The following is a 10,896-nucleotide window of genomic DNA, read 5'->3' as shown; positions in this document are numbered from 1 at the left end:
TAAAGTGCATTATTTATTTTTAATTTAAGCAACTAACCGATTCCTCTCCAAGACTTCTTGCGTTTTTTATCCCAAAATCTTTTTTATAGTCTTTATGCTTGCCTAATATATATCTTGTGTTTATTTTTCTTCTACAATTTTATCTATCACAGATAAGTAATCTAAAAGAATAGATTATCATATATTATGTTGGAAAAAATCGGGAAGCAATCGAGCACGATCTGTCATTTCAATTAGCGTTAACAAAAATACAGCAAAAATTCTTCAAACATTGCGTCATAACTTAAAAAAATGCTATAAAAATTGAACAAAATAATTCAGTATAAATGGAACAAAATTAAATATTTATATGCTGGCATAATATATAAACAGAAAATAAACCAAAGCTAGGTTTGATACGATGTCATATATTATATGTTAAGTTAGCAAAGTGTACTTAGAAATCTGGCACATTTGCTACCACATTGTGAGAACAGTAACGCAGCAAGAATATCACACGACTTATTATATCAAATATTGAAGTAGTAAAACTACACCGATTCTAAGCCTTTTTTTCTCCATTTATCTATTAATTCGCTATGATTTCCATATAAATTGGTACATATTACATGTATGTAGAATATGCGGCAGATGATTTATTATTAGTAAAGATTTTTCTAAAACATAAAAGTATATAACATCGTAATTAATCGCTAATTTGCAGAGTTTGATGAATGAGTATACTGTTTACGTTCACTACATCTATGCTTGTGATACTTCGCGCATTACATGGCAATTTTGTACAATTATTTTAAAAAATGTGGCACCTGAGTAATTTCATTAATTAGACCGCGCATTACAAAAAAATCACATAATACAATTATAAATTCATAATTATAAAAACTTTACGTACAAACTTTTGCGTGTATGGTAATATATAAAAATTACAGATTGCAATCGATTTAATCCGCTTAAAAAAAAAACAGGTACAAAGTATAAATCGTTACATAGCTGTACGAATAATATTTTACGACGTGTTTATGTGGCATTTTCATTTAGGAGTCCTTTGCAGTGTCGTTTGTATCACAGTCTTCGCCATCCTGCATCGTTTGTCCCTGTAGAGCGCGACGTTTTTGCAGACGTGCGCATCGTGGGCAGCAATGATTGCGCTTGGCCCAACAAACGCGATGATGCACTGCCGAACATTGCTGACAAATAACCGAGCTAGCGTCCCATGGATAGATTACCTCGTCATTGCCACATATTTCGCATAAGTGTCCCCTAAGAGATGGAAATATTTCCTTTATTTATGGTATTGTATATAACTTATTTTTGGTATTAAATAGGATTCTCTTGTATTAATTCTAATCTTGTATATATATATATAGGGTGGGGCATTTTAATCGCGTGGAAATAACGGAATAGGGGGCACTACCAAGGTCAGGTCAAGGTCAACATGAATTTTTTAAATGGACCCCCCATTTTTTATTGCATATTCTTGTAGCACACCTCGAGAGCTTTAAAAAAAACCATTATAATAAAATATTTTTCATGAAGTACTTTTCGAGTTATAAGGTTTGCATGTTACAGTACCGCTGGCATTAGCATTACTCAATGTGTCCAATGATTAAAATCTTTTTAGAAATTAGGTGTGTGTGCATGCTGACAGTAATAGCATTGTTCGTTTTGTCTCTCGGGAGCTGCTCGGGATCGCTCCGAATGAACCCAATGTACATGAAACGTAGGATTCACACTACGTACGACATCTGTCATACGTTGGGTTCATTCAGAGAGACCTCGAGCAGCTCCCAATTAAACTATTTATAATTAAACAATAATTAAACAATAATTAAACTATAATTAAACTTAAAATTATCACGAATAAACACACGCGCGCGCACGCACGCACGCACGCACGCACGCACACACATTTATAAATATATCGTATAAAAAAGCTGACATCAGGATTGAACCATATAGTAGGAAAAATATAGTCATTAATTTTAATTCTAATTGAAATTATTGGAAGTCTTGAAATATAATATACATTATATTAATTAAAATGTATTTACTACATATGGAATGTTATACATACTATTCTATATGTATTAAGTTCGAAAACAATGATAATGGTGAGCTTTGACATATGAATTCATCATTAAAAGTAAGTTATACAAATGAATATCGTAAAAAGTGTATCCTTTCTCTTTTTAAATATTTACCTTGCCTTGCAGAGATCGCATTGCTGCGTAATGTGCGCGTGCATCGTATCGTATGCGGTACGAAGCTCATCCAAGAGAATGCCACTTTGAAGGTCGATGAGGTCCTTAATGGAATAGTTACCCGAATTTTCGATCATATGTGTGCGCAACCCAATCTTCCACGGTAATCCCTGAGTGCAAGCTTCCACGCATAAAACTAAATACTTCTTCATCATCTGCATTTCCTCTCGCATTCGCTAAAATTTAATAGCAACACATCTCATTATTTATCTAGATAATATTATCATTTAATTAAATGCACATATTAATTAAAACAGCCACATTTAATGAAGAAGAAACGATTTTTAATGTGATGCATTGATTGCATATAATGTGCATTATAATAAAAAAAATGTAATTCAAATCTCTTTTAGTTTCATTTTGATAAAAAAAAAGAGACATTTGATTTGTGATGCATCGAAATACAGATTTTAGCTATTAACATACCAAATATTACAAAGAGCACGTTTCACGACCTATCTTTTCGTATTTCGTATAATCTTTTCCAATCGACATCGGCATGAACATGTTCATCTAAGCCAATAACTGCGCAACTATTTGTCACACGTTTTTGCACAGTATGATCAACGCGCGTGTTCTATGAAGAAACTATAAATAAAGTGGCGTCTTCCCTCTTATGGCATCTTCCCTCGAATTACCTTATCTAATAATTTTTAATTTAGCTACTCTAATATATGTGTTTTATAATTATATATATGATAGTATATTTGGAACTTTTACCTTTACAAGCGATAAATCCGGAACTAAGGTAAAGAGTTTCGGGTTTAATTCTTCCAGCGGTAGTACGGAACGATCCTCCAGGAGCATCAAAAGCTGCACTGCGGCGCGAGACACCAAACGCGGCTCCATGTCCCAATTTCTGATTACTCTCGCGGGAATGACCATCGCTGTGTTCCAATGGCATCTTTGACAGTAATATAAACCGCTGTAGTCGCAAAGTCGAGGCTCTACCCACGCTGATTCTAGAAGTGTCACTATTTTAATTATCAGATTGTATATAATTATAAATATCATGATTTAAGAGATATGTATCTATGAAAAAATTCTATTTATCGTCAATCTAATGGGAAATTATAATTCCATAAACATTTGGTAAAAGATACAAAAAAATGTATTCAAAATATCACAAAGTATCTTAATACAGTTACATGAAAGTTGAAGTAATAAATGAAGATGTAAGATGTTTATATTAAGGTAACAACGTCTGCATAACATTTTAATGTATTAGTATAATATATTGCTTATTGCTATATTAGATACCTGCATTCTTAAAGGAATTCCCGAAACAGGATAACGATAATCCTTTTGAGAAAGCTTGTCAGGACAATACATTCATTATCGATAATCCTTTTGAGAAAGCTTGTCAGGAGGACAATACATTCATTATCATTATCTTATGGAATATTTTAGTAGTTATCAAAGGAATAAAATAATTAGCAGACATTAAACGAATACGACAATCGAACAAATAGTCCATTTTATATACTTATTTACAATTAACAAGACATTTTTTTAATCTAATCTATTAAATACTTACTGAATGTTATTCGCACTTTACATTCCGCGCAACGGTAGCCTTGCTTCGAGAGGCCTTGCTCCGGACAGATATCCTTCGTGTGCGTGTATCCGCCAGCTTCACTGGCAACCACGTGCACGCATACACGACACACATTGTTCAGACACTTCCAGTGGCAACTGAATTTGCAATCTGAATAAATAAGACGTATTTGTAACAGAATGCCGTATTTGTTTTATGCTGTTTTTTTTTTAAGAGACGTTAACAGACATATTTATAACAAAAATTCAATATTTTTTTGCATAAAATCCAGCGGTAAAAATCAATATTTTCCAGAAAAAAATCGGCAAAAATTGATCTCTTCTTAAAAACGATAAAGTAGAAAATCTTTTTACCGATATTTTTGAATTGACAGCTCAGATTTATATTAGTAAAAATTTTTAATTGTATTACTCTATTAGATTTTTTTTATTAAAAACTAATATAAAATTTCGTAATATTTGTATATATCTCTGAGGGATTTTTGTTTTAAAAATATATTTCACATACTAATTTCAATTTACCCTGATTGAGGTAATATTTTTCACAATAATTATTACACATTTCACAATAATATTTACAGGTTTTTAAGATGTTTATTAGTATCATTATTAAAATGATCATCAATCTAATTTGAAATATTAATATTTCAACGTCAGTTTGCAACTGCGTTTCGAGTCTGACAAACCGAATCAGTGTGCAATTTATAAAGTTGAGAAAATGTATTTATAAAAATTGACTGATTAATTTCTTTTTTCTTTAAATCTCCCCCTCCCTCTCTCTCTTTCTCTCTCATAGTAATCTGTATGATTCATAGTGGATTCGGCACACTGCTCTAATGCGCACTAAGTGCGAACTTTCTCGGTGCCACATATTCGGATTATATAGAGCGTACTGTATCAGTGCGTTCAGAGTGTTGTATTCGCAAATGAAAGCTGGCAAAGCAAATTCAGTGCATGTAAGCCATTACTAATTGAAGCAAAAAATTTTTTTTGCATAAAGTTATATAAATGTGTTATATATTAGTCATTTTTATAGTTTTTGCCAATTTATTCCATTGGATAAAATCCGGGACATTAAGTCTCTTCGCGTTGTCTGTACTTTTTGTATTTAGTATCTTCATTTTCTTTCTCTTTAATGTCTGAAAAAATATATTTATCTTATTTTAAAACAATATAAAATTTGTTCTTGTTTAATTTAATTATCTTATTTTAAATGTAAAATTTTGAGAAGATTTCAAGCAACGTGAACAGACCTAATAAAAACTGAAATTTACTATGGTTTTTTTTTACCTATTAGACTTTTTCGACCAATTTGTAATCGTAATAAAACAAAAATCATCAAGGATATCATTTAAACTCATTGGAAATTATGCTAATCATCACAATATATGTTGATCAGTTCAGAGAACAGTCTAGAGCTGAATTGTTTAACATTTACCGTTGCACATGTACCACGACTGCAGCATCGTCCAAATCGCGCCGCTGCAATGGTCACAATAAACCGGACTAGACGTGGTAATATAGTACTTCTGCGGCACGAAGTGATGACCGAGAATTACACGCGTTTCAAAGAGATTCTCATCTGAAGTCTCACGCAACTCTTGCACGCGCAAACGCAATTCAATCAGCCGTCGAACGAGCCATTTACGCTCATCCGAACATTCGGCGCTCTCCAACACCATCAGTTTGCACTTGCGCACCATCTCTTGAAGATCCTCCTGAGAAACATCCTGGATAAAAGTCATTTCCATTATTTTCTCTAGTATTCATTTGTAACAAGATAATATTGTATAACAATACTGGACAAATTCGTTTATAGCGAGTTCAGTCACTTGCATTACACTCAGATTAGTGTATACTAAAAGCTGCTGTACATGAAATTAGTAAAGTTAAATGTAAAACGTGAATATTTTAAACAATTAAATACTCAATAATGACATTATCACGTTATTTAATAGAATATATATGTTGTATTATTTCACATTGGTTATAGTATATATATGCCATTGTATTTAGAGATCAGTATTCATACTTGGTTTTTACATTTAAGACCATTTTAAGTACAGCCTTAAGATGTCACAAGACGGTATTCATAGGCTGGTATTCATAGTCGGTTCTTATTTCAAGATCGTCTTAAGTAATGTCTTAAGACGCGAATGCGGTCCTTTGATTTGTTCATGACACCTCAAGACTGAACTTAAGATGGTCTTGAATATAAGAATTGACTATGAATAGTCTGTTTTCATTTTTAGACCGTCTTAAGTAATGTCTTAAGATGCTAATATGGTTGTCTGGGCGCAATTCAGAAGTAGTTTCTTACATTTAAGACTATCTTAAGTAAAGTCTTAAGATAAACCAATCAGAAGGGTGCGTGCGTGTGCATGTATTAGCATTTAATAGCGTTTTCTTTTGGCTGCACTATCGCTCACTAGTGCAACACTCAAACAGTGTACCGTGTTTCCATGGTTGGTGGTAAGCGAACTCATTCGGTGTACTGTGTTTCTGTGAGTGTACTATGGTGTAGTGCAAATTCTATGCACGAAGTAAGATTTTGCTATACCATCTCAAAGGGACGATGTAAAGCCAGTGTAACATTTAAAATTTGAAAATGGAAGTCAAACGGGAATAGGGTTTTAGCATAATAATGAAGATTAGGTGTGCACCACTCTAGTGCAACTGAGTGTAGTGTGTGCTTACATGCAACTAGTGAGGCTGCACCCAGTGTATCCCAAGGAAAAACGCTATAAAATATTACCTAAGACGATCTTGAAGAGAAATATTATTTTAAATTATATTTTATATATTATATACCTATACTATTATTTTATATACCTTGGACAATGACAGCATGGTCTCTACTGATTTCAAGCTGAATGGTATGGTACTCTTACTGTCAGAGCTATCGTCTGCCTCCCCCGTCATGTAGTCGGAAAAGGATGATGGTGTTGACGTTCCTGTGCCAGAACCTCGGCCAAAACTGTTCGCTCGTATCCTCGACTCGTAATGTGAGTCGTTCTCTCCGATGGGAGGATTGCTCTTTATATCTACCATTTTCTCCACAAAACACTAAAAAGAACTAGATAAAAATGTGTTACATTTTTTTTTACAAAGATAAAGATCATTTCATAATATTACAATACTTATTTGGTCATCTCTGATGAGAATTTTTAAGTAAACTTCAGAATTTTTCAGAATTTCTACAACTTTATAACACATTTTTTAGAAAATTTCTCAGACTTTTTTTTTACAAAAATTGGAACACTGACAAGTGTCGAAAAATACACGTGCCATGTGTATAGAATTCAAAACATCGTTCGAAATAATTAAGCGCTTCGAGTACACAGTAAGAAAAAAATTGAAAAATTGCACAAAAATTAAGCGTTATGTTCTCCTTCCCTCCACAACATTTTTTTTCCGCTAAATAACTAAAAATTTTTTTCGCAAAAAACATCGCGATTTAGTCTCATAACGACACAAAAGAAAAACGGAATTGAAGAAAGAATACATACCGCCGTTATTATTACTTGACTCTCTTCGCTCTTTGAGCGAAACTGTATAAGTACGCAATACTTTTAATTATCACTGTTCGTGGCGTGAAATTCAGCAATAAATCAAGTTAGCGATAGATAGAAGTGGATAAAAACTTGTTTCATTTCGACGGACGGTTTAGATGTAGGTTATGCGCGTCATGAATAACACGATGTTTTTCAAGCCTTTCCGTGCATTTCGCCAGCATTTCCGTCATCCGTGCAGGGCTGCGTTCGGAAACATCACCCGAGTACCCCTGTGTATCATTTTATCCTTGTTATTCACCCAATGTTAAACAAGGATAAGGTGATACACGGACACCCAGGTGATGTTTCCGAACGCAGCCCTAATGTTAAACAAGGATAAGATGATATACGGGAGTACCCAAGATGCGTTCAGGGAGACGCTATTACCGTTATTGTGTCATTCTATCCTTGTTTTACGTTTAATAAACAACGAAGATAGAATGACAGATAGCGCTATTAGCATCTCCCCGAACGCACCAGGTGATGTTTCCGAACGCAGCCTAGAGCGGATGTGTCGCGTTCTGCAATCAGCTGATCCATGCGCGCATGTGGTGCGTTCGGGAGGACGCTAATAGCGCTACTTCTGTCATTCTATCTTCGTTGTTTATTAGACGTAAAACAAGGCTAGAATGACACAAATAGCGCTAATAGCGTCTCCCTGAACGCACCTATGGTGTCAGATTCGATTATATATGCGCGCGGAATTTGACAGCTCGCCTGAGACAGAACGCACGCGCCATGAAACAAAGACACACATATATATATATATATATTATCCAAAAGTCGTATACACTAGATCAGGACATCAGGTCTGTCCAATTTGAGCTCCGGAGCCAAAACGCAAAGCCATCGATGTAAAAAAATTCAATGTAAGATTTTAGGAACTATAAACTGTTGATAAGCGTCACTTAAGCCCGGTTGCACCAACGTTACTTTGACTTTAGCGAGATTTAAAACTCTCTCTGTCTCGTTTTAAAGCCGAAAAGAGAAGGAACAAAGAGTTTTAAGCCTTAAAATTAAAGTAACGTTGGTGCAACCGGGCCTTAGATTTTACAGTCTCCACATTGAATTTTTTTGCATCGATGGCTTTGTGTTTTGACTCCGGAGCCCAAATTGGACAGGCCTGCACTGGATCAATCTACGGACGATATTCAAAGTCGATTTTTATATTTAAGATTGTTTTAAGTATTCAAGATGTCATAAGTCAATCAGGAAGCTGTATTAGCATCTTAAGACATTACGTAAGACGGTCTTAAAATAAGAACGGACATACTGCTTTCCATTTTCACATTGTGTGTGAAAGTCATACTGGCTGCTTTTCTTTTAGAAGACACAGTCGACTGCAGTCAACAAAAACGTCGTTCTATCCTTCATAACAAAAATAGAACGTTTGTGTCGTCTGTGTCTTCTAAAAGGAAAGCAGCCATCGAATCTAAAGTTATGTATTTTATATTCAGATAATGACGTCACTACTTACTTACTTTGGAGACAAATAAATATGAGTTAACAAGACAAGTATGGTAAAGCACTTGGTCTCGAGCTTGTGCAAATTATAGGTAAAAATTCAGTTGACTCTCACTTATTAGAATAAAAAAAATACGTACGTGCCGTATTTAATTGAGTTATAACATCACAAATGAGAATTATGTGAATATGTGAGTATTGATGTATATAAATAGAAATTTAAGCAACTTATATAAATAGCTGCGTTCAGCAGAGAAAGCAGTTTTGCTTCAAAATTGCTATTATAAAATTCTTTAGTATCATTGGTTTATAATACATTTAAATCCAGTGAGAAATTGAAGGCAAAGACTAATTATATTAAAATATTTTACAACAGTTGCAAAATTGCTTTCTGCACTGAACGCGCAGGCAATTAATCCGGTTGGAGCAGGCTAAAACTTTACCGCACAATTCCGGCGAATCAAATTTTATTTTAAACAAATTGGTTTTTTTCTACAAAAACATTTTTCTTAAAAAAATGGAAATTTTTTTACATAAAATTTACAGCGCGCTCGTAATTGACAAGTATCATTTCCTAATGTTTTTCGTCCGCGCATTACACAAATGAGATATAAATAATTTTTTTTAACACTACTGATTTCCGTGTGCCGAAATAAATAAAAATCACCGAGATAAGTATACGAACGTAGTGTTTCTCTTCATTTCGAAATTGCGCGGGTACGCTTTATCGTGAATTCGAAGTACAGAAGAAAAAAAAGAAGCAATTTCGTTTTTAATACACGCCTAGTGCGATATCAGTTTCAGTCTTAGACATAGGAAGCATACGCGCGTTTTGGGAAGATTCCTTTCTTGCCAGAGATCTGCTACAACTACATCCGATTACGCTAAAATCTATGGAGAAAAGTCGACATGTTATGTACAAGAAACAGACAGGAAAGCTTTACATTCACATTTTATGTCGCACGCACGTACGCACGCACGCACGCACGCACGCAATCGTCGACTTCCTATTAAAAATACGCAGTCTACGTAATGATTTAGTCATCGCGGTGGTATTCGCGCCTTATGCGGGGGATTGCGATGAAAGACACTTAGTTTTTTGTAAGCGTTTTTTCATGTTAAATGAAATCCTCTCTTGAAAAAAATCTGTTTTCCCAAATGAATATCGTCAGATATAAAAAAATAAAAGAGTTTTAAGTAAATTTGAAGTTTCAAAGTACTTTGTAACTTTTTAAACAATTTTTTTATTAAAAAATTGTAATTTATAAAAAAAAACGTGGCGTTTGAAATATTGTATTACAGTAATAAATAATATTTTATAAGAAAAATATACATAAGACACAACACTCGAATACCAGCCGGGCTCGAATAGCTTCAATTTGATTTATTGAATTTCATTTTATCGAGCCATACAATATAATATTTTTATAGTAAAAAAATTAACATTTTTTAATAAAAAATAAAAATCAAAACTACTTTTCATTATTATATATAAAACACTTTTCAAAATCATTCAACTTTTAATTAAAACTTTTTTATGCCTGTTTTTTTTTATTTTTTAAATTAACCAACATTCATTAAAAAAAAACTAATTTTTTCCAAGTAAAGGTTTCATATCCTTAACATGCGAAAAAGCATTTATAAAAAAAACTACGTCTCTTATTTTTTTCTATATTTTAACATATCTTAAAGTTTATTAAAATCGAAAGAAAACATTTTGTTGTGTTCATTTGTAAGATTTTCGAAAATCAACTGGAACAATGTGTCGTAGATTTTTATTGATGTCCACACGCGGACATTGATAAAAATCTTTAACGTTTAATTTTATTGACATACTCGCCTGTGAACATTAATAAAAATCTTTGACGACACGTCGCATAAAATGAAATATGACATAATCTATCATCAGTTTATTAACAGATGAGCGGAAGTTCGAAAAGTACATGCTAAAACGCATTCAAGATCTAAACACAATCCTTTCTGCGCATATTACATATAATAATATTTTCTGGCACAGTCACAGATTTTCATAGCATCGTCAATCGAGTTAAACACTCTTT

General features: G+C 33.3%; 1 protein-coding gene across 5 annotated transcripts; it reads right to left on the bottom strand.

The window, feature by feature from the left end:
• Nucleotides 1–358: 358 nt before the first annotated feature.
• Nucleotides 359–7,550, bottom strand: DEF8 (differentially expressed in FDCP 8 homolog). 5 transcript variants are annotated; one of them, XM_018459970.1, is made up of 8 exons: nucleotides 7,328–7,550; nucleotides 6,651–6,894; nucleotides 5,257–5,548; nucleotides 3,799–3,969; nucleotides 3,522–3,575; nucleotides 2,982–3,223; nucleotides 2,202–2,437; nucleotides 359–1,260 (listed from the first exon to the last, which is right to left on the bottom strand). In XM_018459970.1, exons 2-8 carry the CDS (start codon nucleotides 6,867–6,869, stop codon nucleotides 1,035–1,037), a joined length of 1,440 nt encoding a protein of 479 aa, XP_018315472.1. In that variant the 5' UTR covers nucleotides 6,870–6,894; nucleotides 7,328–7,550; the 3' UTR covers nucleotides 359–1,034. The 5 variants fall into 5 exon arrangements, with proteins under 5 accessions (XP_018315472.1, XP_018315476.1, XP_018315473.1 ...); XM_018459974.1 differs by having other exon boundaries at nucleotides 2,982–3,165; nucleotides 3,522–3,528; XM_018459971.1 differs by having other exon boundaries at nucleotides 6,651–6,884.
• Nucleotides 7,551–10,896: the final 3,346 nt, after the last annotated feature.

Source organism: Mycetomoellerius zeteki, unplaced genomic scaffold (assembly GCF_001594055.1).
Source record: "Mycetomoellerius zeteki isolate Tzet28-1 unplaced genomic scaffold, Tzet1.0 scaffold9, whole genome shotgun sequence".
Taxonomy (NCBI): Eukaryota; Metazoa; Arthropoda; class Insecta; order Hymenoptera; family Formicidae; genus Mycetomoellerius; species Mycetomoellerius zeteki.
Note: the sequence above shows the minus strand (reverse complement) of the source record. Positions and strands in the feature narration are given on the sequence as shown.

Bases quoted from the DNA above. Each gene is read 5' to 3' on its own strand.
- DEF8 (XM_018459970.1), bottom strand. From the start codon at position 6,869: ATGGTAGATATAAAGAGCAATCCTCCCATCGGAGAGAACGACTCACAT. The intron at 3,970-5,256 runs GTAAATGTTAAA...TTATTTATTCAG, and splicing joins GTCGTGGTACATGTGCAACG to ATTGCAAATTCAGTTGCCAC. The intron at 1,261-2,201 runs GTAAATATTTAA...TCCATCTCTTAG, and splicing joins TGCGATCTCTGCAAGGCAAG to GGGACACTTATGCGAAATAT.